Raw genomic sequence first — 27,447 nt, 5'->3', positions numbered from 1 at the left:
GAATGTTTTTCATTAAAAAAATAAAGCTTTTAGCTCCTGTGCAAAAAAAAAAAAAGTTCAAAGCCATGACCTAACTGCACCTGAGAAAGTAAAAGAAAATTAAAAGACAAATAAAAAGAAGCCTCAAATTATTATTTTAAAAAATCTCGTTATTTTAAGCTAACCTCACGACTTTTAGAGGCCTAACTCTTGGTGTTTGAACCCTTGCTGATCACAATAACATAACCGTATCCTTTGTTAATAATAATAAGAGCTAATATAAAACAAAGGTCATTACTTCTTAGCACTTTAGAATATCCTGGCAACAGTCCAAGAACAGGTTTTATTAATTAGGGACTGACCATGTCCTTGATGTTGTACAGGAAACTGAAGAAACGGTTTCTGCTTGAAACTAGGTTCACCACAGATGATGCTACAATAAGAACACCTAATTCTCAGACCGTCTGTCTCCTGCCAGAACCCAGAGGTCTGGGCAAAGCACTGCTGCTCCCTGTACAACATCAAGGAAAGGCAGATGTCTAGGATGATGACTCACAGAAGCTTATGCGTGGGCTGTGCTAGTCCAGGAGGTAATACTGAATGCTGGAGAAAAGAATACATGATGTAGGCTTCATTTTTTAGAGGGCTTTAGGTGTTTCTTCTTCAGATTCGCTGCTGTAAACCACTCTTCTTGTGTGCTGTCTACCTAAATCAGCATTTTTACCTGACAGCTTTCTTGCTAAGAGGACTCACGTGCATATTATTGGTAAGTATTTCAACCTTTCAACTAGAGACTGCTTCTTTCATTCTCTCCACTCATAGGACAATAATTTTTTTTCATACATAATGCAGGAGCTCCAGAAAAACATGCTGAGTAATGACTCCATCCCCTGTTACGGCTCAGACACACTCATGGCAAAAGGGACAAAGTTGGGAAGCAGAGGAGTGCAGCTAAATGGTAAATGGGGAGAACACTTCTACAGACAGGCCTAAGGAAAATTTCAGACCAGATCCAGCCTTACATATGACAGAGCTAGGGCACAAGTACAAAGTGAACCCAGTGGCGCTTAAGTCTTAGGCTTCTGTCTTCTTGGCTTCTGTAGGGATGTGTCTGCAACAATCAGAAAGAGCTTTCAGTGGCAAAATTGGGTGATGAACGGCTGCAGATACTTGAGGATCAGCAAGAAGCTGAATAGCTGTTTGGATTTGGGCAAGTAAAGTAACAGTTAGGATCCTATATTATTCTGTTTATCCATCTTTTAGTCTTGAAACAGAAAAACAATGAAGCACACTGCAGTCATCCTCCAAAGCTCAATGCCCACCAGACATACTCTCTTTGCTTCAAATGACTGTGGATGAACTACTCAGAATCCCACAGAATATTCATCAAGGGTTTTTTTTTTCCTATTATCTTTCTCAAAATATGTTTTTATTTTATTGACAAATAGAATCAGCTAAACATGTACTATGGGATAAATGAGAATTAGGGAGGAAGCTGACAAAAGTAAATCTGGAATTTGAAAATTTGTCTCTAAAGGTTATTAAGACTTACACCCCAATCTAGAAAAGGATTTGAAGGGTATGTTTACTTTTAAGTATCTAAACATCAAGTTTCGGTCCTGGTGCACACAGATAAGGACAGAACATTAAACACGACTGTTTTAAGGGCATAGTCTAGAGACAAAAATGCTGAAAGTGAACAAAGGGAAAAGTGAAGCTCTCCATCTTTTCTATTTAAGTCAGGGGTAAGTTATGTGTTTTGACTTAAACTTGACTAACATCCAAATGCAATGCAGAAGGGATGAGTCTGGCTCTCCTCTCCTTCCCCACACTCCCAGCCATGAAGCTCCTTCCTTCCTCTTTGTGCCAGCTCTGACACGTACCAGAGCCTGTGCTGAGCCATCCCAGCTTGCTAACCCAGCAGAAAACTAAGCAAACAAAAGTGACCGGGTTTTTTTATTGGGTTTATGCATTAAACTAGCTCAGTGGAAGATCCAAAAAAAGCCAAAATTCATAAAAAGGGAGAAAATGGGAACATATGGTTAGGCGGAGCGAGGGGAGCAGGATGTGGGATTTTTCCCTTTGAGCAGTGGTAAACTGTTAGGTTTGTTCAGCCACAACAAGTAATTTCATATTGGCCAAAAAAAAAAAAATAGAGACAAGTTAAGACTAAGAAATAGGAGAGCTACAGTGCTTTCAGGTCAAAAATTAAAAGAGTGTAAGAGCAAATATGTACCTATATTACACAAGAATGAGCTGCTGTCACCAGTAAAGGGTGACATTAGGGTTTCTGCTGCTTGTTTTAAAAAAGATCTACAGTTTCTGCTTCCATTTGACTTTTAAAGCAGGTCCTCTTCAAAGAACTCTATGTTTGCATGTATCTGTTTTGCATCTTTTCTTACACAATCCCAACAGAACACACAATCAAGCACTCAGAACCAGAGACAGGATGATGGCAAAAGTGGACTCACTACCATAGTTCTTATGTTGCATGTTACAGAACTAGGCAGTCCACTGACATAACTCGATACAGCTTCATTAGACCAACAGACGTACTGTGAAAATTTTGTCCATTGGATTCATTGATAGATACCATAAACGCCATTGTTTGTTTTAAGTAACTCTTTTCAGTTCTCATAAAGGATTAATTAGACCTTTATGTTATACAGTTGTGATTAAGCCATTTCACATGGAAAATTCTTCTCTCCTTAACTAGAAGTTCTGTGAATATTTTAAAACACATATAATTTTTTCTCAGTGGGACTATTCATAGGGCTGGTATTATCCACAAACTGATTGCAGCATCAGTGCTTAGATTAACAGCCACAAAATATATTGTATTCATGAACAGACTGCCTCCCTTAAATGCAGATCAATGAAGGAACCAGTTAACCACAGACACAAGTGGGTTGCAAAGTTCATGTCAGAACATGGTGCTGCTGTCAGAGATAAATACAACACTCAGCAAACAATCTCACTGCAGTGGAGCCAACAGCCCCACTGCTGCTCTGCATTGCTTTGCCACACCGTTTCCCATCCCTGTCTCACTGAACTCCCGGTGATATTGGTGGTATAGGACTTGGATGCCAACAAAAATGATGCTTGTCATTAACTTTTAAAATCAGTTTCACAGCCCTTTGGCACAAACATAATAAACAGACCTAAAAGATGGCACCCAAGGGCATCTAAGAGCACAAGAGAAAAATTGAAGGAATGTATTTTGTGTGTGAGAAATAAGATGTGATTAGAGAGTCAAAACTGTGAATGTGATTGTGATTCAAATGGGATTTTGATTTCAGAAGTGAAGAGTTAAAGAGCCCCACTGATTTGCACATACTGACTTCTAAAAACTGGCAATCCAGTCCACATGTTTAATTTGCAGTTTGTACAGTAATAACTAGGCCAATAGAGATACGCAAGAAATTTAAACCTGTTAGAGCCAAACAATCTTGCTTTCTATTGTAAAGAGTTTTTAATGGACATTCCTAGAAAGTTCTGGAACATCCAGACCATTTATTGGCATTTGCAGATATGTTCTGCAATTACAAAGGCTAAGAAATTCAAGAAGACTTTAGAAGACCCTCATTAGAAATGTACGACCAGTGACACCACAGCAAACTGCAGGCTTTCAATAAAGTTAAAAGTCTAGCAAGAGGTTTGTTTAAATAATTATAATGTTTTCAGACTGCTTTAAGCAGTAGATGAATTTGACAAGTCTGGAGGAAAGAGGAAACACATCAGTAATAGAAAGGCAGAAAAAAAAAACCTGAATGAAAACATTCTGTCTAAACCAACTTAGGTAACTGTGGTACTTTTAATTTACATAGCTACAAATAATTTTATAGGTAAATGCAATTGTATATATGACTAGAAAGGCATAGATTTATAATATGTTTTTTTTTTTTCAAATCTAGAATGTGCAGACTGGAAAACCATACTCACTGGAAAACACATTTTTGCAAGTTCATTGCAAAAAATGTAACATCTAGTCCACAAGGGACCAATGTGTCCAGTTAACTTGTTTCCAGGCACACTACGGTCTCTTTGGCAGAAATAAATTATTTTTAGTCAAAAATTGTCATGACAAATATGTGATGATATTAGGCTAGTCTCGGTGGCTAGGTACTTTTTTCTGGTTTAGATGGTCATTTATGTATCAAAAGGAGACAAAAAAACGTTTTTTAAACAAAAAAATATAAACAAAAAATAATGACAAGTTACTAAAGGTGATTGATAAAGCTTAAAAAAAAAACATTTCCAATTGTTTTTTTCTTAAACTGACTATCTACTCAATTGTCAGGCTCTCTAGAAATTTTTATTTTGTAACACCATCAGAGACAAATATCCATGATATCAGCCTTATTTACCAGTGGCTGGTTTTGTTGCCAAATGCTACTTTGAACATCTACAGCATGTTATCAGTCCACAAAATTGAAAGCCAAAAAACTTCAGTTGCACTGACCCACTGCACTACCTTGTCTAAATTATTTATATCATATCTGCTTCACCATAGGAAAACACTTGCTATATTGAGGCCCAAGAGGCAGCTGTGACCAAGGACAGTCCGAGCATATCACCATGTCAGAATGCCAGGGCCAAGGAAAGGTAACAAGCAGAGGGGAGGCCAGGGGCTTATACAAGCCCCCAAGGATATCATCCTGCTTCAGATGCCTCCTGGCCCTCAGAGCACAGGGATTCATGTAGCTAGAAGTGAACACTTTAATTCATGATGAGGCTGGAGTACATGATGTCAGCTTGCAGACCTCTCCCACCTGAGGAACAACCTAGGAAAAACTCTGTTATGGGTCCCTTCAGAGATCCCCTCGTCTGAATCTTTCATGAGAGGAATGATCTCTGTCAAACTGTTGCGAGACTTAATTAATTACACTTGAATTCTGTTTCTATTAACTGCAAAGAAAACAGAATCAGCCCCTCAAGGTTTGGAAAGTTCTTTGAAAGCCTTGAAAGAAAGAAATTACAGAAGTGTGAAATCACGCTTTTGTTCCTGAACAATGCTTCTGCTCCTGTAGCATCTTGCCCAACTGATGTCATAATCCATTTTGTGACATCACAGTTGGTTGACATGGAATAGTTTATGAAAACCTCATAGAAAGGTTTGATAGAAGGATGAATTTGTGTAGGGAATGAGCAGCATGTATTTTTAAACAATGAATGTATATGCATTATTATGTCCTATATTAGCAAAAAAAAATTAAAGGAGAGCTGTGAGCATATTTACTTTTTCAATAAATGTTTTCTCTGCTCTTACTATGAGGTAATAGTAGAGTTTAATCTGTGTAAGATATTTTTATCTACTACTACTTCTTGGGCTGAGGTTTCTTTTTCTGTTACTGTGGATTGTTAACCATTATGCATTTTTCATTACATATATATCTAAGCAAAGTATGACAAAGGAAGTAAACCTGGTCAAAAGAAATGAAGCACCACCCTGGTAACATAAATAGCTAACCAATTAAATTATTAAACATAACCTTGCACCAACATGCTAATGTTCTGCACACACCAGTAAACTCACCGAAAACCATGAGACTACTACACACAACAGCACACCAAAACACCAAATTGTGTCATTAGTTTGTTTATCAGATCTATATACTTCATTTAAACTATACTACTTCCAAGAAAATAAAGACTGAGCAAATTAAACTCAAAAAGCAGGCTTCTCTAAACACACACAAAAATCCAATGAGAAATCTCATGTGTTAAATAACAACTTGTGTAGGGTTTACAACAGAACACATCCTAAAGTTTTACCTTTTCAACCACAGAATAACTAAAAATATTATATACAAAGTAATTATAAACCTTCTTAAAAGCTAAAAATATTTCTGCCGTATTTATTCCCAGTGAAAATTAGTCTTAGCAGATATCTTTTATAAATCTATCACGTGTTTACCATCATTTACTGTATAACTTTCAGCAATGTATGATAAATTATAGGATAACATATCTATGTTCCAAATCTCCAAAGATTCCTCCACACACTTAATGGAATAATTCCTAGTACTTCAATTTATGTATATGGACAAATCTGAGCAACCAAATAGCTTAATTTTGTCAAAACAAAAGACAATATAGTTTGTATTTTTAATCCAATTCTAATACATATATATAATTTATAGATCATAAAAAAAACAAGGAAAATCTTTAAATACTTTGGTTTTCTATATTCTGATTTGAAATGTGTGCACTGAGCCTTGGGAGAGCAAAGAGCAGAATTGCCTTTAAGCAGAAATATAAATTCCACTATTTCCTACCTTCCAGTGATGACAGTTGCTGTTCAGCTTCCAAATACAACTGAGAAAAGATTGGTCTGGGAACTAAGTTGTTTGAGCGCAGAGAGGCCTCAATAGAATTATGCAACACTTCTTCAAACCGTGTAGTCTTGAGCTGACCAGCATAAGAATTTCCCATCTTCTCAAAAAAAGGAAACAAAAAAAAAAGACAAGAAGAAAAGGAAAAAGAAATTTCAATTTTAGCACTCAGAACTCTATCACTGCACGTTGATGTCAGACTACAACATTTCTCATGAAAGAGAGAAGCTTCATTGTCCACAATGAAAGGCAAAGGAAAAGAACATTGACTGCAGCAGCCACTGAGCAGATCCTGCTGGTAAATTACAGGAAGTTATCTAAATGTAACAGCTTTCTGTAATTCAGCAGAATGGCAGCAAGCTCTGACACCTTCTAGAAGATGTGGCTAGAAATCTGATTCGAGTAATTCCTTGGTTTATATAGCAGCTGAGGAGATGCATTTTCAATAGTCATCTGTTAAACAGCCTTTCTGTTTTACATGATTTGAACAGAATAAATAATAAAGGATCTGGGGAATAGCACAATTTTGTGTATTTATCTTTGCATGGCCCCTCATAGCTGAAAACTCATGGCTAGAGCAGTTCAACATTTCTTTTAGAGTTACTGTCTCATAAATAATGGAGCATTGCTGTAACTCAGATATTGTGAAATATAATGGCTTTTCCTTCTCACGTTAAGCAATATTTTTCCCTGTAAACATGATTTTTTTTTTTAATTATTTTTTTTTAGAGTGAGACATTGATTATCTATTTGATTCTGCATTTAATTATTAGGAATTTAGTGTTAGTGAAACTACATAATTTGTTCAGTCATTGAGGAGTCAGTCTATTCCAGCTAAATATCCCACATACTTAACTGCCGCCTGCTTTCCACAGCAAATACAATGAACTGGTATAACCAAAAGCCATGTCAGCTTTCTTTTCCTATTACAAAGTAGCTCTTGCCCTGGGCCCCATGTCCTTTCCCTCCTTAAGTAACTGTGAATAGAAAGCATGAAATGCTTCCTGTTTGTGGCAGTAATTCCTAACCACTGAACAGCCCCTCCTCAGCACTGGGCACCGCCTGGGAAATGAGCCTGTTGAGAAGCATCCTGTAGGAATCAGTCAAGCAAAAAAAAACTACTCAGAAACCACAGACTGCTCTTGATAGAAAAGGGGGTTTGAAAGGAACAACATACAAAGCTGACGGTTTGGGTATCTTTTTATGACTTTGTAAAGTGTATTTTACCCATATAATATATACTTGTTTGTGTCATGTTAATACTATATATATAGTTAATACTATATAATATAGCATATTGATATATAAATAGTATTAGTAGAAGCAAAATAAGAATTATAAAACAATGCAAGCAGCATTTAAGAACATGATTTAGATTAAAAGCAGGCACTACTGATAAAATATTTGTGTATATACACAAAATCAAACAGAAAAGTGGCAGTGAGTAGTAGTGATGTATCCATTTGGTGAAGTGTAAATGGGAAGTTGCAAAGCCTGTTAGTGATGTTCTGTGCTAATATGAAACTGAGGATGCATCTTTTCTTCCAACACAAAAAGCAGATTACAGTTCCCTTTCCATACTGATATGAACCCTCTGGCTCCTCTTGCTTTAAGTACTGCTTCACCTACACCAAACACAGCCGAAGACAATGAGAAAAACCTGACATCAGTATTGTCCTCTAATAGCTTTATCAGAAATGTATGCAGGAAACCCAGGGTCAAGCTCTGAAATGAATTCTACTAAATGCTGTTTCTACACAAAAGCACTAGAAGATGTTTAGTTCTAATTCTAATCCATCTTTCAACCGTTATATGACTGTCAGGTACCTTAATAATTATTTGTCTTTGTTACATCGATGTTTAATGTAACAAGAACAAATAATTATCAAGATACCTGACAGATACCTATTTAATTCTTTGTTCGTTTAAATTCCTTCTCATGTTATGAATTCATATTTTCTCCTGTTAGGTTGGAGGCATCTGCAGGCTCAGGGACCCATCTCTACATTTTCAGGGGCAGGTAAAATATGGTCCCACATGACTGTTCATAACAGTCTTGAAAGTCCAGACTAAAGAGAAATAAAAATGCATGAACATGCTCTCAACATGTTAACATTCAAAGTTAGCACCTTCAAGAATGGAAACTGCATTCAGCTATCATCCACACAATTTTATACATAGACTGCTTTATTTAAATACAGAGCTAAAACATGAAAATCCGTATGCCATCCAAAAGACTTTTTGTATTTAAAAAAAAAAAAAATCACTGCTAGAACATGAAGAGAATATCCAGAAGTTTGACTGCAGTGGCAGAGGCTTTATCTTACAAGGGGCTAGATTCTACCTGTTCTTAACATAACCATGCAAATCAGACTGGTCTACCTGATTTTCAATCTTATTCTTGAAAAGTTTCATTAAAGCACATGAAAAATAGGAAGTTTTTAAATTTATCCAGTGAGACAAAACATTCTGAGGCAACTCAGAAGCATTATCAAATAGGCAGGCAGACTGCTTTATGCAATAAAGGCTTACTTGGTCTACTGATCACTATCTGTATCTAATTGTGATGAATGAAAAAACACTGTAATGCTTCTGTTTGTAAACTCTATTCCACAGACATAGTAAGAAATTATTCTGTACAGTTTATTACGAACAGAAATAGATACACCATTTACATGGATTTAACATACTCGCTCAGGATTTATAGAGCCCACTAGTGGACAAAACAGAAACCCAGTGTTTAACCCTGGAGATGTCAGAAACCAGCACCTTATCAATGTGATGTTACAGACAAGGAATCAGTTAAGTTATTTGTGCAAGGGATAGGTCCTGGAATCATTTACAACATAAGCACGCTTGTTTATCCACTGAGGTGCCAATTTAATTATGCGAATGGGTTTGTAAAATGAAACAAAAATATGCTTTCTGTATTTCTACACCTGCTAAGTTCTTGTGTACCTGCGGGATCTTACAATCACAGTGCCAAACACAATCATAAATCCAGGAACATACTTTTGAAAATGTGGTAAGTATTTTATAGCCATTTTTCATCATCAAACACACACCACTGGAACCAGAAAACGGGCATTTCAGGACCATTTTTGCCAGCATCAACCTTTGCCATTGAGAGACCCAGTGACTTTATCAGCTGCAGGAGAAATTATTTCTATGAAGCAAGCAGTGAAGAAGCTGTTTCCCACTAACTCTATGGTGGTTGTCATCCCCTCTTTTCTTTAAAGCTGCTCAGACGATGGTACCTGAATTGTCAGTTGCTGACTCCATGGCGCCAGGAAGCAAAGGCTTTGAGTCCTATTTTCCTGCTTCAATGAACTCAGCGTTCCCAGCCCAGATTTATGTCTTTCTTGGATACAAGTGGGTGGCACAGGCTAAACTTTCAAATGTTTGTGAAATTCCAAGCCATGAACATAGATGGTGACCAGATCTATTAAAAAAAAAAAAAAAAACAACCAACCCACACTGACATAGAAGGATAGCCCTCGACCCCAACTACTGATAAATCAAAGGGCACCTCCCTATCACAGTCAGTTTCCATGGAGAGCACACAGAGAAAAATACTTGCCAATACAAAGGGGAGAAAAAAGGGAAAGACGTGGACCTGGAAGAGCTGCTTAAAACCATGATAAAAAAGAAGAAAACCACTCTGAGGAACTTGAGTGCCTAAGAAACAATTCCAGATACAAATGAAGCGGGTCAGGCCAATGTCTTAGAAACCCATGGATAATTCTGCCAAAAAGAGATGCCAAGTCCAGGCATCTGAAAATGAGAGGAAAAGTATGTTAATCACTAAAGAGAACAGCCCTCAAATTCCAAACAAGGAACTTCAGGATTCATGTGGCAAACAGGGATTACATGAATAAGAAAACTAGGGATCTTCTTAAGGGTTAATGACTGTCACATACAGAGGCAACTTCAAGTTCTACTGCAGTTGAACTAGTCAGGTTTCGAAGAAAACCTGTACTATCCTGCTATGAACCAGTACAAATCCAGCTGTTGAGATTTAGAAAAGGAGTTCGCTCTTGGCCACGAGGGCAGTATCTACCACGAGAGCCATGACAGTGACTGGTCACGATAACACGGAGCAATTGCCATCAGCAGGAGGACATGCAGTCCCATCTCCTAGATCCTGGAGGGAGATCTTTTGCACCATGGAACAAAGATGGTAACACACTAGTGACTTTTTAGTTGCAGTTGTCTGTGATCAAGATCTGTGAGGAGCAATAAGGTTTTGTAAAGACTGAAGATCTAGGACAGCAATTCTGGACAAAATTTATCCTATACCTAGGACAGACTGGGTATCCGAAGGAAAGATATGGACTTTGGACCATGGAAATTAATCCAGGGCTTTTGACAACTCCCATTGAAATAGACTGAAAAATTCTGCCTTCATCAGAAACTGAGTAAACAATATATGTGGGCTGTGTTAAGAAGGCTTGAAAAAATAGTCAAGGGATCTAAGTGGGAAATTAGGACGACATGGTTAACTATTAACAAATTCAGTCTTAGATACAACTTACAAATTATTACAGAAGGAAAAGTTTCATATTGTTGTGACTTTTTTGCATTATAAAATTGTTGTTGTTTCAGCCCAGAGGGCAACCGAGCACCACAAAGGCATTCACTCACCCCTTCCTCATCAAGAATGGGAAGGAGAAGATTAAGTAAAAGGCTCTGAAATCGAGATAAGGACAGGGCGGGATGACTCACCCATTACTGTAACGGGCAAAATCCAGACACATTAGGGGAAGAAGAAGAATATCACTTTAATTCAAACAGTAACAACAACAACACTTAACAGATGGAATAGGACAGTGAGAATCATTATCACATCTTAAAAACACCTCTCTCCACCCTCCCCCCTCCCCCCATTTCTTCCCAGGCTCAGCTCTGCTTGGGATCTCTCTACCTCTTCCCACCCAGAGGTGCAGGGGGCAGGAAATGGGGGTTAAAATCAGTCCACCACTTCTTCCTTCTCAGGAGGTGGGGTGAACACTGCACGTTCTTCCCCTGCTCCACATGGCTCCCCTCTCACTGCAGACAGTTCTCCATGATCTTTCTCCAGTGTGAGTCCCTCCCACGGGTCACAGCTGTTCCCATGCTGCCCTGGTGTGGGTCATCCCTGCGTGCTGCAGTCCTCCCAGTGCCAAATCACAACAGTGGGGGCCACGTCTCCCCTCAAGAGTCCCAGCCTGTTTTGGGTTCAACACCTGCTCCAACATGGGGTCCCCCATGGGCTGCAGGTTGGCCCCTGCTCCACCGGTGACCTCCACGGGTGGCAGGGGGTTGGCCCTGCCCTCTCACCCCGGGCTGCAGGGGGGCTCTGTACCAGTGCACATACCCCCCTTCCTCTTCCTTCCTTCCACTGACTTCGATGTTTGCATAGGTGTCCTCCTCATAACTCCTCCTCACAAGTCCCAACCCCCTCCCAGGTTCCCCTTCTTAAATACGTTATCACAGAGGCACAGCCACTGTCACTAACTGGTTCATCCTTGGCCAGAGGCGGGTGCAACTTGGAGCTGGGGGAGCTTTTGAGCATCTTCTCATGGGGGCCTCCCCTGCTACCAAAAATCCTGCAACACAAACCCTACACAAAATTATAACCAACATTACTACTTTAATATATTAATGCTTCCACCAAAATAGTATAGAAATGGATACATTTTCCCAGTTTAAGCAGCCAGCTTTCATGCTTTTGAAATGGCCTAACAGAGTAATTTCTATTGTATCATTTCTAAGAGGAGAATGATAAGATGCTTCCAAGCTCACTGTTATTCCAAAATAATTTGTTATCACTATTGCAAGAGGCAGTTCATCACTTGCATAAAATGAGTGGGTTTGTTTGGATGAACTATGGATTTAGGTATCAATAAGGCTATCTATTAAAATTTGTCTGGGAGAAGAAAGCATTCTTTACAGCAGGTTAACAATTTGTTCACAGATCAGCACTGGAAAAGTACTGGAAAAGTTGTTAGTGTCATCCTTCTGCTCTTTGAACATGAGTTAGATCCATCCAGTAATATTAAAAATCCATTAATATTTCTAAAATTCAGTAAAGTCTCTAATAATTCTTGAAAACCTGTATTAAAACAACAGTCTGACTAAGAAGAAATAAATCCTAGGGCAAGAACTTGTATGTAAATGTAACTATAAGAATAAAGGTAAATTTGGAGACAGCACAAAACTGAGTCTCTTCAACGGTAGTGATACATACTATAAGATCCTTCTTATGGACTCAGATCAGCTACAAGACTGTGTAATGATGTTTTACTCTTGTATTTCCATGAAGCTATCTGTAATTATAGACAGTGTTTTCCTTAGTTTTGGATTTGGAAGATTAAATTATTTTTAATCTTGTACATTAACATTTGTATTGTGTAAAAGTGATACTGTGTGGTAAATCTATTCCCCTAGGTTATATAAAATTCTTGATTCAGGAGAATTAAAAGAGACTTACTGATATTCACCCCTCACCAGATTCAGCATAGCATTACAGCTTGTATCTTTACTACTAGCCTCAAAACAAGGTTACTACGTCCTGAATGCCTTTTGGGAACGGTCACTGGCCCATCATAACTTCTGAGGTTTGCCTGGGAACTGCTGCAGAGAGTGAGTGCTAGCACCAGAGCTATGCCAAGGCATTACAACAGAAAATTGATTTCTAGCACAGAGGAATTTTTCCTGCAACTGTTTAATTTATTAATACAGCTGTAGCTCATATGGGCAAAGAAAAACTTATTCTTTCAGAAAGCAATCTAGTTGTTCAGGTACCACAAAATTATCACATGTATCACAGAATCATGGAATACCAGGTTGGAAGGGACCTCAAGGATCATCTGATCCAGCCTTTTTTGGCAAAAGCACTGTGGCCCAGCACTTCTATCACTTGTAGAAGTAATTTACATAGTTTTTTATTTGTCGGTACAAAGCCACCTACAGGCGTAGTAAATAGGTGGACCATTGACAATTTCTGAAAAAAAAAAAAAAAAAAAAAAAGTACTACTTTCTGGAAGTCAAATCTGTTTCCCCACAATATTCTGCCAGAATGACTTGGCAGTAAGAGAGAGGAAAAAAGGGCTCAGAAGACTGATGGTTATGATATAATACTGGAGTGTGGGAAATATTTAAATACATTTTATCATTTGAGATCACTTCCAGACCAATGTTTTACTGTTCCTATGATTTTCATCAAAATTTTCAAAAAGTGTTCTGTTTTGTGCTGTTAGTCTTACCTAGACAGAGAAATTCTGAAGTTTCAAAAGTTGCTGAGAAATTAAATTATGCTCCTCTGCTGAGCTTAACTCTATAGTACTAGTAAGATTAAAATCAGTAGTCACTTATGTTTCTGCTGATTGAAATCCACTTTTTCAGTGAAGTACTTTATTCCACAGCAATAAAGCTGTCAGACCATTAAAAAGTCTCTAGTCATATGAATAAAGTTATGGCAGTTCAGTAGACCCCATTTGGCCATTACATTTTAAAGGCAACATAAAACCTTTAACTTAAACCACAGTTACCTTTGACAGAAATTCCAGCTCCTTTTCTGTTACCAGATCTTAGAACTCATATATCTGCTGTGGAATGATATTAGAAATGTTATCTACAGACCAGACCAGACCAGGTTAAACTTAATGGTTTGCTAATAATGCCACTTTGGAAAGTAGTTCATGATTAAATACAGAGACTCTGATTAAGGTTGATGACAGGTCACAGAGAACATAATCCTACCATCTTTATACAGCCAAGAATTCTGCTACTGTTTCCATAAAGAAAATATACTGCAAGAAGACTACTCAGATCTCTCTACCACTTATTTTTATTTTGCGTTTGCTTTTAATTTTTATCTGATATCTTTTGATTTTGAAAATCAGGCTGACTACACACATGGGATTTCTCCTTCATTAACAGTGAGATGATTTCCTCTGCTGACTCATGTTTCCAAGCAACAGGAACGAGAGCGCAGATCGAAAGGTGCCAAGCTTTCAAGTGCACTGGGAAGAGTGGGAAGTGGGAAGACATCACTGAACTTTTTGGCAACTTTAGATTCCAAGCCAAACTGCTTCTATTAATCACTGAAATCAGTTCTCTCACTTACTTCAGAAGGAAATAATCTTTATTCTCAGGAGATTGCTGCAGAGATTAATACAGACACCTTTGCAATGAAATCAAATATATGCAATTTTCTCCACCTACTAAAAAATCAAGCCCAGTTGTTAACTGCCCTCTGTGCCCTTGGAAGAAATCACACAGGTCCTTATCAAAAGGGATGAAAACAGACTTGGACAAATCAATGTTAAACAACCTTAATAAAAATACTCTTAAAAAGCTGTTGCTTTCTTTTTTTCCTTCAGGCAGACAACAAATCAAATTATTTAATGCATCATTATTAATGTGAAATTATTTCATATCCATCTTGGCCACTGGAAAGAGAACTTCAGCTAAAACCAAGTATTTTCTTATTTTCACTGAAATTTTTCAATTGCAAACGAACAAGCATTACCTTTGAGGACAGAGTGTTCAGTTTTCAATGAAAATGCTACAATTCATGCAGGGAGCAGTAGCAAAAATAGCAAATTATTTTCTACACAAAAAGGAAAAAATAATTTCCTGATATGTTTACCAAAAAAAAAGCGTATTTTTAAACTTCTCATACAAATTCAGATTTAGTTTGAACCAAAAAAATAAAGCTTGACTAAATACAAAACAATCTAACTTGTCATAAACTCATTAAAATATACAGCTATGCTTGGAGATCCGGACTAAGGCATGTTGGCAATTTAGTGACAAGGAATCTAAGCTGTGACAGACTACATTGTAGTTTAATGGGGAAATAGAAAACTCCAATTGCAACCAGATTCCTTTAATTATTTAAGGATGAAAGGCTGTTTTGGTTTTAAGACATAGTTTAGTTTTCTTTTACAACTACAGACAACTCAGTCTTCCTTCACCCTAGAAACTTTTATGCCTACTCTCAAATCAGAGTTTATTTTTTCTGAGACATTTAAAGCAATGATTTGTTTAAAAATGGCACTTTATTTTAGCTTATCTTAATATAGAAGAAAAAAAGCCAAAGTTCAAATTGGTCATAGTAGAAAGTCCTTTGTGAAAAGTCATACATTGGATTATTACTCAAATTATTAAAAAAACATAATCACTACTGGGATCAATGCCTGATAAAAATCTGTATCTGCAGAAAGAATTTGGAAGAAATCTTAATTAGACTTTTTGTAGATAACTGAACATCTATTATTAACTTGTTTCTTAATTACAATTTTCACTAGAAATCTATTTTCAGACATAATGATAACACTGATTTTCATGTACTTGCTTTTTTGATTTAGCATGAATCTACTTTTTGTAGACAATCATATGTGTCATTCCTTAATATCCTGACAACTAAGCTAAGTGGCTAAGGAGACACTTCTTAAAAGTAAATGTAGAGCTGGGTGACAGTCCAGTGTTGTAATAATAGTGCAGACTAAGCCTAATATATGATATGGCAGTAAATACATTCAGGCAATGGCACTCCATTCTGTAAATGCTTTTACATTCCCCTCTGCAGGAAACAATGTATTCTGATGCAGATTTCTTTGATTTTCCTGCAGGATCTCATAAACTTTGCAGGTGTTACTGGAGAGAAAATCCCTTATCAGCAGCTTCCAGCACAGTTCAGCTGATATGCTTTACTATTTCTCCGGCACAGAGCCCTGACCCTATGGCTGGTCAGGCAGCTCTGCCTTGGCTCCCATTCGGCTTTTGTGTGGTGCTTTGATCAGCTCCTGGCTTTGGATGAAAGCAATTCTTTTAGAGACCACCTTCAAATTCTCTTAAAAAAGAATTACATACATAAAACCAATTGGGCTTGTTAAGCAGCAGGAAGAAGCCAAGTGGAGGGAGGAGGGAAGGAGGTGCCACAAATCAACACTAGGAAGCAGTGATCAAAGTGGAGACTGGAAAATTAGTAAAAAAAGGTTCCCTAAGTTGTACAGGTCTAGGTCATTCCCTTTTCTAGCTCTGTAAGCACAATGACTTTCTCACTACTACCCAGGAAAGAGATACAACTTTGTTTTCAGGAATTGTTATACTGTTCCAGTATTTAAAGGTTAGTTACGAAAAAGATGGAGACTCCCTTTTTACAAGGAATCAAATGGAAAAGACGAGGGGTAATGTAATGGGTACAAGTTACTCCTGAGGAGATTCTGACTGGGCACAAGAGGAAAATTTTTCCCAATGAGAAGAATCAGCCATTGGTATAATCTCCCCAGGGAAGTGGTGGTTTCCCCAACATTGGACACTTTTAAGATCCAGCTGGGCCATCATGTCTAGACTGTGCTTTTGCCAAAAAAGGTTGGACCAGATGATCCTTGAGGTCCCTTCCAACCTGGTATTCTATGATTCCATGAATTGTCTCACACTTCTCTGTACCTTGAGTACAGCAGCACTTGAGATCTTAGAATAAAGCAGTAGGAAGCAGGCTGACAAGCCAGAAGGGAAGACGTTATCTTAAAATGCATGTTTCCCAAAGAAAATTCTAAGAAATCAGCACTTGGGGTATATTACTTTTTCTTCCAGTTACTGGTGCTATAAACTGTTTCTGAGAATCTTCTCAAAATCCAAAATGAATATACAAAGACTAATCCTACACTGCTTGTACAGGTTAGCTTTTGAGACATCCTCAAAACCAGACTTTTGTTTTCCTTACCCCAACCTCCAGGCTCATTCCTGGAAGCAGTGCGGCGGTGGTCTGTGGGACAGCCACAGGCACACACGCACACCAGGATGTATACAGCCTTTGGAGCCGTCTCTTTCAGAGCAGCAGAGGCAGAGCCAGACAGTCTCCGTGACGGTTCTCCAAGGACATACACAGAGTGCGCATGTTTAGAGGCTTTACCTCATTCACAGAGAAGGGCCTCACTGCTTGAAAGAGATCTGCACCGACTTCTTCTGACAGAGCACACTATGCTATATCTGGATCAGATTTGCCATCTAATGAACAAAGAGTGGGCAGAAATACAATGGGAGCAGTCTAAAATACACTTCACCATCTGTGGATAGCAAATACATCTCTAGGTGAATGCATTACATTGCAAAATAAAACCGAATATCAAGGTATGTTCAATCAGGAGATCAGCTGCACATGTATTATATGTTGAAAATACATTAAATAAAAAACATTCACAAACATAAGTATGCAATCCAAAAGCATTAAACAAGCATCTTTAGTTGAAGAACCACTACAAAGCTCAAATTTCATTAATTTAAGAAACTGAATTTAGCAGTTTGAGATATGAGCTATTTTAAGGGTTTAAAATTCAAGTTGTCTGCAGTTTTTTTCAATATTTCAAGGTAGTTTTCCTGAGAGGAAATCACTCACTCCAAAGACAGAAAGTTACAGACAAGACAGGAGGTACACAAAATGAAGACAAATGTGTATAATTAAAACATGAATATTAGCTTTAAAATGTCTCTTAACTACAATATTTGAACAGTAACCAATATAAGGCAGTGTGAGTAAGTTATCTTATGACATGTTAATGTTTTCATTAAACAGTAACGGTATTTTTCAGTATGGAAATACTAGCTATGTAATAAAAAAATACTGTACCGTAATGAAAGCATCTGCTCCTCTGACATCCAGTAAATTACTCCCAAAGTTTCATATTCTGATTGCACTGCTGAACATCTTACACCTGTGGTAAACTGCCAGTGATTGTATCTTTATGGAGTTTTCCTTCTTTTGATTTAGAAGAGTCTGCTGCTTGGCGAATTGGTTAGGACACTTAAGTCTCCTGAGTCAGCACTGTACGTGACTGAACAACTCAGTCGGGTCACCATGACATGAACACTCTCCTGTCACAGGAAGGTTTCAGAGCTATCTATTCTGCAACTATGGCAAAAACAAAGTAATGAGACCACAATATACCCTGGCAAGCTGTTCTCTAATTTGTGTGCTGGCTTTATTAAATGATAAATGGTTTGACTTTATGTCTTATTAATACAGAAGTGCTGTGCTGGGTCACAGTGTTCCTGGCCAGGCACATATCAATCTATCAGTCTGAAGCTTTATTAACATCAACAATTTTGTTGCAGGTTTTTGGAAAGCATGAAGGTGGGGGTTTTTAAAGAAACGGGGGTGTCCTTTTGGATTACATGGATAACAAAATCACTAAAGTGTATACTGTGGATACTTCATTTTGCCAACAGAAGAAAAGATTAACAGGAGAACAGAAATTGGACGTGTAGCAATCTTACCTTTGTTGGTACTATGCCTGTATCTTCTGAATAAAAGGATAGGAAATCAAAACAATATTTGAGAGATTATGTTCAATATACTGCTGGATATACAAAGTTAATATAAAAATGTATCATGTTTAAACAAATATTGCATCTTTTCAAGATACATCTAGAGCATGTCTACAGAGAATGTTTATTTCTGGTAAAGGTATATTTCTCAAATGTTTCCTTAGGTCACAAACTGCAGTACATCACTTCAGAAGATGAAAGCAATTATTCTGAAAATTGAACTTCCCTTTTTCAATGGCGCCAAGTTATGCAACATTCAGATATGTGCTTGATTTTAAAGTCAGCTAAATATCACAGAAATTAGTAAAATCAAGCACTTACCTAGGCTCTCAGTTGAATTTAGGTTCTGAATAACCTTTGCATGCAGGATACACTGAACTATGAAAAGAGATTATTTTTCAGTACAGCTTGTGACCCTCCACTCTCAGGGTACAGTTTCATGACTGGCTTAAGCTGCTCTAAACACAAATTACAGCTGAAAAGGAATGTCTTTCACTCTTGATCATATATTCCCCCTCTGTTATTCAGTGGCATGGATCTGATATGGTTAAAAACTAGTAATTTTTATAGGGTTATGTTCAGCTAGATCAGATCCCTCATTTAGCTATGAAAAAAGTATACGGCCATTAATATATGCAACAAAAAGGACCAGAAACACGTGGCTAGGGATGGTGGCGAGAGCAGAATTTTCTTCTCCACGCTATGAAAATGCTTTAAATAATATTTTTAAATCTTACAACTACACCTTCTGATTCTTCTTCTGTAACACAGTGGGGAAAAAAATGAATTTTAAAGCCTGCTGAGGAATACCTTGGAGACTTAGGTGATTTAGTGTTTTCACTCAAAAAAAAAAAAAAACAACATGTTAATGGAAAGCTTCCATTTTCTATCTGGTAATTTTTAAAAATATATACTCTATATACACCCAGTTTAAGAAGCATTTGGACAATGCCCTTAACAACATGCCTTAACTTTTGATCAGCCTTGAATTGGTCAGGCAGGTGGACTTGATGATCACTGTAGGTTCCTTCCGACTGAAATAGTCTATTCTATACTTAATTTTTAGATTCAAGCACCATATGAAAGAATATGAAAAAGAAACTGTACAAAAAGTAGTAAGTAATGCTCTAGGAGAGTGACTGGTATGTTTTTCTGTTACTATGGAAGTGAACTAGAAGTTTTATAAATGTTCTATACTTAACGGCAAATATAAGAGACCTCAATCATGTCATTTTCAAGTAGGGTACAAAATCATTCAGCTAGGGAACGCAGAAATCGTTGTCTGCTTTTCTATCAATCAGCACTGTACAATTGTGTACCTTAAACATATTAACCTGACAAGATGACACTGAAAAGATTGTATCGACAGCCAAAGTTTAGAGAAATCCAAAGGAAAAACAAACACTGCAAGAAATACATATAAATGTGTGTAAAAGCACATTATTTTTGGAAGAGTCACATTTAATAATTTATCAGGTGAACAATAATAAAAGCCATAATACTCACATTTTAAAGAGGTATAATTTGATTGATGCCAGTCAAGCATACTCGCCCCATAACTGTAGTGTATACATGAACAAAGGATGCTGCATCGGGTGTTGTCTAGAATCAAGTCTAGGATGCTGCAGTGCCTATCTCTGACTTTGCTTTGGGGTTGGAAATACATCACTCTTTAAGAGTATTAGTATACGGTAGGTGTTAAAGAAGAAGATGTTAACCTGCTATTCAGTAACGGAATGCAGAAAATAAAAGGGGCCTGCCTGCTTTGGATATAGGCATGGAACAGAAGTTCCAGAGGAGAAGGAGAAAGGGTAAGTGAGCACAGAGGGGCCTATTGTGTTTGATTAGTACCCAGAGAAGGAATGACAGGAATGGCTGATGAGCATGGAGATTACATATAAGAGATCCTGTATTCAGAACCAGTGGGAGTTGGTCATTATGTACCTGCTGATGCAACATACATCAGGAATGAGTGGGTCTGTCTGCTGAAATGAGTTGCTGAATCTGTGTGAAATGAGTCCATAATGTAAGTGATGAATTGACAAAACAGTTGTTAGGGGAAAGCTGACCAAGTAATTATTCCAACAAAAGGTATGTAAAATATATAACTTGCACCCTAGGCACTTACAGAAAAGAACCTTCTTTTTTACAGGAATCTACAGGGCATGTTTTACAAAGTTTGAGAAACTGGAATAGAAGTGAATCAAGAAACATAACCTGAGATTTACAAGTTTTTCAGAAGTTCGAAGCACAGACTAAGATACAGGGACAAAAATCATAAACAGCATCATGAAAATATTCTACCAGAACATTCATTATAAGGAAGAACAAGGAAAGAGTTGGTCCACTGTGCAATTAGAAAGAAAAATTAAGAGATTATTGTTATATTTAATGCTCTTTTTCCCAAGAAGATGAGCAGAGGTTATTTGTGATCAAATGTCTGCTTTCTCCAGAAGCTTTATCAGGGAAAAATGGAGACTGCCCCTCCAAAACACCCAACAGCTTAGTATTTGAAGCATTCTGCATGCAGATGGTGTATGAAAGAACTAAAACTGGGTCCTACTGAGCAAAATGCCTAGTTTAGTTGCAAGACAACTACTTTTCTTCTCACAAATGTTTTAAAAATTGTCTCAGGCATATCTGCCTTTTGTGTTTATGCAGAAATACAGAAATGTGTATAAAATCTTATATAAAAAGTCATACATATAGGCTAAAAATACCTACTACGTTGAGCTTTTCAGGGTACTTATGTGGAGCCCAGATGGTCTCTTCCATGAGAAATATGCTCAGTCTTGTACTTTGAACATGTACAAAGGGAGATGTTTAAGATCATCTAGAAATACAGACTGAAATTCAGCTGCTGAACCACAGACATCTTCTAACTTTGAGACAACCTGGGCTATCCTGCCTGGATTCTAGCTGCTGCTCCAAAGAAGCAGAGGTCTGAAGCAAGTCCTCTGTCATATCTGCTAGTCCTTTATTGACATCTCAGGTAAAACAATGAGCCTCACATGAAACGAGGCACCTATATTTAGGTAACTGAATCAGACTGCAGGTATTGACTGATTCACTAGGCAGAAATTTCCATTATAATCAGTAAAATCAATCAAGCTGAGAGAATGATCCAGCTGACCAGCCACTAGTGTTTACTTAGTTCAACATGAGCTGAATCACCCTCCTGGATCCACTGACCACACTGGCTATATCTTCATTGACTACCAGAAGTTGCAGCTGTAGATGTTTACATGAAGACCTCTATATTTAGGAATCTTGGGGCTCCATTCAGTTGCTTACACATAGATGTTTAGCTGTCTTTTATATGCTCCAGGGTATTTGAGACATCTGCGTAAGTCCCACAAACTCAATGTAAGACCTGCAGGAGACCAAGCCAAGCAGAATACATGAGGCCATCTCAGATGTTGAAAGAAGTATCTAAACAAGAAACTGAATCAAATCCTTTAATCTCAAACTAAATCCCACTCTCAAAGTAAAAAATTGGCATGTCTACAAATACATCTACATTGTCAAACGACTTGGTGTATGAAAGAACTAAAACTGGGACCAGTTCACTTCTGGCTCCTGATCACCCAATATTCTACACTGCATACTTACTAGTTTACATGCAGGCATTCTGCACACAGCTTTAGTTCTGCTGGTAGTTAAAATAAGTTTCTCTAGGCAGCAACAGGATTGTGTCAGGTTTGCTCCCACCACCCTACACAGTTCTCCAACAGTTTCACAAAACTTCTGGTGCCGTCACCCACTTGTTCCTACTCCATACTCACTCCATGCTCTCAGGCGTGCAGGACATGCCATGCCATGCAACCAGGAACAGCCCACTCTGGCTAGCTGTGAAACATACTTCAGAGTATTTTCGTCATCTGAACACACATGCACAAAACGTGTGCCTCAGAGGCACAAGAGTCATGTGAAGAGCACTGCAGACACGGCCCATCCATTCTGAAGAATGCTACCCCGAGCAGTGTGGGTGAGAGCCACTGCACAGCAGGGCCCTTGGGCCATATCTCCCTGGACAGCTGTGGGTCCAAAGAAGTTGGGTTCGCAGGATTGCAGTTTTGGATGTTCTGTTTAAATTATTCTAAGTCCTCTGCCTGCATTTTTTTCTTTTTCTTTTTTCTTTTCCTCTTTTCCTTTTCCTTTTTCTTTTTTTCTTTTTCTTTTGTAGTGTTTTAATTTGTTTTGTTCTGTTTCTGTAAGCATAATGTCCTTCCACTGTTTGACTGGGGATAATCTCACTTCTCTAAGGTGCAGAGAATAGTTATACTCAAGATTGCGAGCTATTCCAATCATGCTGCCTGAAAAAACATGTCAGGAGACTACTCTTCAGTTTTTGAAGGTATTAAAGAAAGAGGAGTTTTAAAAAAGATGTTGAGAATTGCAAAATAATGTATAGACATCTACTGTGAAATACTAACAAATGTGAGGGAAACTGAGGAAGTGATTAGAGGGAACTGCTGTTTATAAAGTAACAGGATAGCTGGAATAGGATTGCCTTTCATGTGAAAGTGTATTAAAGGCAAATAAGAACCTTTTTAAATACTGCTTTGTATTTAAAATCATACAAGTGCTTTTGTTTTTCATATCACTGAATTGACAAGGATCTTAACCACGATAGTGTAGGTTTTTAAAATCTCTGAGAAGGAAAAATGTTATTAAAGAGTAAATTAAAAGGCCAATTAAGTTTTATAAAGGAACCAAGTGTTTCAATAATGAGTAATAACAAAAAAAAAAAAAGAAAGCAAGGAAAGGAAATACACACTTGCCAAAAACTAGAAAAACCAATAAATTGGAATCTCTTGCTAATTCCTCTTTAAACACCAACTGTACAGACCCTCGAGACTGAAAAATTAAAATAAACAGGGTCATGCTGACCTTAATGCAAGCAACAGACTTAATTACTGCAACAGACAATAATGAATCATACTGAAGCAAACCTCCCATTCCTTTTCAATAGAATGCATTATTAATCAGACACATTGTTTTTCAACTGGTACAACCTATGCCAGAAAAAAGCCTTCATTTTCTCAGTACACAACACAAATATTTCAGAATGTCTCATTTCTCCACCTCTCTTAACAGTAACTGAAACTGTTGCTGCTTTTATATCTCACCCACATTTCATTTTTATTTATGCATTGCACAAAAGCACCCACTACTTGTTCAGTCATGCTGTACCTATGTGAAAACCTTAAATGAATGTTCAAAGACCATTTTTTAAAAGCTTAAAAGCTACAGCCTGACTGATACTTCTGTATCTATTAACAGCTCTAACTGTTCAAAACACTTCCTTAAGAGTGTTCCTTCATTTCTAGTAATTGTCGTACTGGCAAAAAAACCTCCAAACCTCTAGGCTGAGTAACATCCATTTGAGTGCTTAGAAAAATAGCTCTTAAGAACTCTCAACTTTCTTTGCTTTCATTGTGAAAGACCTCATATGCCAAGCCATGTGATGCAGGATGCTGTACAGTACATTGGGTCAGGAGACAAGATGTGGCCCCATCTTGCACCTGGGGAACAGACACATTACATTCTGTTGTGAATGTGAACTGAAACTAATTGAACAAATCCTGTGCTCAGTGTGTGTGATCCGATATGCTTGGTTAACTCATTGCCTATCTCCAACTTCAAAGACAGCGATGATCTATTCCACTGCAAGCTTTTAAAGATACTTACACAATTTTCACTGTCATTGCCATGTTTTGTACCTATTTCCCAATCCACAATTTATATATATTCCCAACCCCTATACACCCTTGGGAAGGAATCATGTCCATGTGTATCAATGGATGACTTTTTTTTGTACTCCATGAAGCAGAGAGGAATACATATCTCTGCTTGTAAGCAAAACAAATATACCACAGCACAACTATACACAGAACTGTTGTACTATACCACAACTTTCTATCAGACCCTCTTTCTTTCATTACTAGGAATCATCAGTGTTTTAATCTCTTTAATTTATTTTGGGTTTATATACATTTTTCTTAAGAATTCTATCATCTTGTCACTTGATACTGAAGAGCTTAGTGCTGCATACAGGATCCATTAATTGAAAATGCTCACATCAGCATGGTTTTCAATCTCATTTAAATAAAAGCTGTGCCTTCTTACTTTTGAGAAGCACCAGAATCTTCAGTTTTTCTTTCTTCAGCTCATGGATTATGTATCATAATTCCTGAACACTTCAGTGGTTAATGATAGCACTCTGAGAGGACCACAGGGAAGTAAGGATATGTTCTTCCTCCAGTTTACTGTTGGGAAACTACAGTCTGAAGTGATACTAGCATAGCTCCCCCGAGCATCTGCATCCTTATTTACAACTGAAATCCCTGGCAAGTAATGCTACCTATATACTCCTAAGAGTCTGAGTTCAAATACTTGAGTCATACAGGAACTCATACAGTGAAAAAGCTCAGATCCGAGTGCAGCTCTCCTGGAATACCTCTCTGTACTGGATCATCATCTGTTTTAGCACATTACTAAATATTTACCTATTTAGCTTAAATGCTGGTAAATGCATGGAGTTTAGAGGATGTGGAAGAGTTAAACTTTTAATTTCTGTAATTCCACTTGGAAAGCCTAATGATACAGCCATGTAGAAACAACCTTTGAAATAAGTTTTCCAATAAAAAGTGTATTTTTTCCTTATGTAGGTAAATGGTGCTAGAAATTCTCTGTAACTTCTAAATTATTATAAGCTATAGATGAGGAAAAGTAAAGCATACAGCTTTCCTGTTTTCTGTCATCTTTCTCTACAGTTTCTTAATTGATCTGCAATAGAGTAGAGATCAAAACCCACTGAGATCAATAGGGTTTGGGTCAAACCTGACATTCTTGTCAACTGTTTTGTGCATTATCTAAGGTGTTAACCAGAATTTCTGATTATTTTCATTCATTAAAACATTGTATGTTCCAGTAAAAATTCAGCGCCGTATCACTTTCCGTGTTACAGAAATCTAAGAAAAGGTTCTCCTTCTTTAATATATTTAGTTAGTTGTACAACTAGCATCTCACTCCTCTGGTTTGCCAAGCTCTCATAGTTACCAGTCACATGGCTCCACTAGACAGAACAGATCCTGCAAATTTCTACACTGAAAATTAATCACATCTACAAATGTTAACAGTACTGGAACAATGTAGCATTGAAACAATACAAAACACAATGTCAAAAGATTAGAGACTCTCAAATACCTATGCAAGTGTTACCTGCTCTGGGTGTTAGCTACCCCCGAGGTACAGAGGCTCTCCGTCTGACTCCAGGCAAAGCCGACAGATCTCATACAATCTATCAGGTGAAATATTGGCCACGTAACCACAGATATGGTACAGCCTTCAGGTCTGCTCCTCTACTGTGGGTTGTACAGGTAGGTCCTGCTGAACTGAGAGTTAATACAGAACTATTCTAGTTGATACTACAGTGTGTTAGCCAGCATTGCAGTCTCTGTATTAATTTCTCATCACTCAGTTACCGCAGACCCACTTTATCTTGTATAATGGGGAGTTACCTGTGGAATAAAAATTAATAGGCAAATAATCCAAAAATGCTGAAATGCTGCAATTGTGAGCTCAGGGTAGGTTTTAGGTACCCAAATAGACAGGCAAGATAACAACAGACTTCTTTGAATACTACTCCTTTGAAAACTACTTGAAGACTATCAAAAATGTCAGTATCAAGCAACTAAGAAACAAATCCTTGTTTTCATCCAAGGAAAGGTGGGTAAGCAGCTAAATTTACTTTCATTTGCATGTGGAAGGCTATGGAACAAGTTCCAACATAAGAAACAGGATATAAATTGGGCAATACAAATGCTGACTCCCTCTGCATCCGTGGCCTGCAGAGCTGCTTGTGAACAATCCTAATGCAAGCTGCCTTTGGGTAAGACCTGTAAATGCACAGCAGAATAGCATCCACCAGAATCAAGTTCAAAAGCAAATATCTTTACACGTGAGTTCAGAAAGGTTGTGATAATGTCTTACTCAAAACTCTTCCACAGAGTAAATTCTAGCAGGTGGAGACCCAGCTGTTGGTGTTAATAATAGTAAAAATGAAGGTTAAGAAGAACTCAGCTCAGCATGCCTCCTCCAGCCCTGCTGAAATATCTTCTTCCCCTTCCCTAGAGATATGACAAGAGCAGATGACACAGATATGGTCAATTTTACATAACTGTTAGCTAAAAATTGAAGAATCAAAAGATAAGTATAAAGGATTACATATTTATTTTAAATCTCACATTGCATGAGCCAATTTTACAGTACCTACCTCATTACCTATGAAAGTGCTTCAGCTGACTGCAGTTGCTTGTACATAGAGAATATTCTGACATGTTTTTAAAAATCAGAACAGGTCTAGTATTTGAAAATAGCATAAAGTAGTATGAGCAGAGTGGGAATCCAGCTATTTTTATTTTTTCATTACATAAAAATGAGAGGCAGTTATGTGGAAGAGCTACGGACACTATTTTGCAAACTTTGGATCCTTTTTCTCACATTCTGTTTTTGAGTATCAATTCATCATTACTGTAAGTTTTCATATACCTAATTCAAAACAGCACAGCCATTTAACCAAGTTTAGTCTATCAACTGACCCCAAGTGAAAAATAGGAAGGAATTATTTTTGCATTGTTTTCTCATATATGAACAACATTGTGCTTTTCAACTGAGTACATAAAAGCTATAAGCTGTGAACATAGTATGAACAATGTGAAAATACTTTCATTATGCTACCACCATATAAATTTTAATGCAGTTTCCAATGCCTCAAAACTTAGCTTTTAACAGAATACTGAGTGTCAAA

At 37.5% G+C, this 27,447-nt stretch overlaps 1 protein-coding gene across 1 annotated transcript in view; it reads right to left on the bottom strand.

The window, feature by feature from the left end:
* The window catches only part of GREB1 (growth regulating estrogen receptor binding 1), a 103,044-nt gene that overhangs the window by 52,686 nt on the left and 22,911 nt on the right, over positions 1-27,447 (bottom strand). The window contains exon 2 of the mRNA XM_033004570.2: positions 6,258-6,414. Within this exon, the coding sequence (XP_032860461.1) occupies positions 6,258-6,414 (157 nt within the window). The remainder of the gene's footprint in view (positions 1-6,257; positions 6,415-27,447) is intronic.

The sequence above is a fragment of the Tyto alba genome, unplaced genomic scaffold, assembly GCF_018691265.1.
Source record: "Tyto alba isolate M040663 unplaced genomic scaffold, T.alba_DEE_v4.0 Super-Scaffold_40, whole genome shotgun sequence".
NCBI lineage: Eukaryota > Metazoa > Chordata > Aves > Strigiformes > Tytonidae > Tyto > Tyto alba.
Note: the sequence above shows the minus strand (reverse complement) of the source record. Positions and strands in the feature narration are given on the sequence as shown.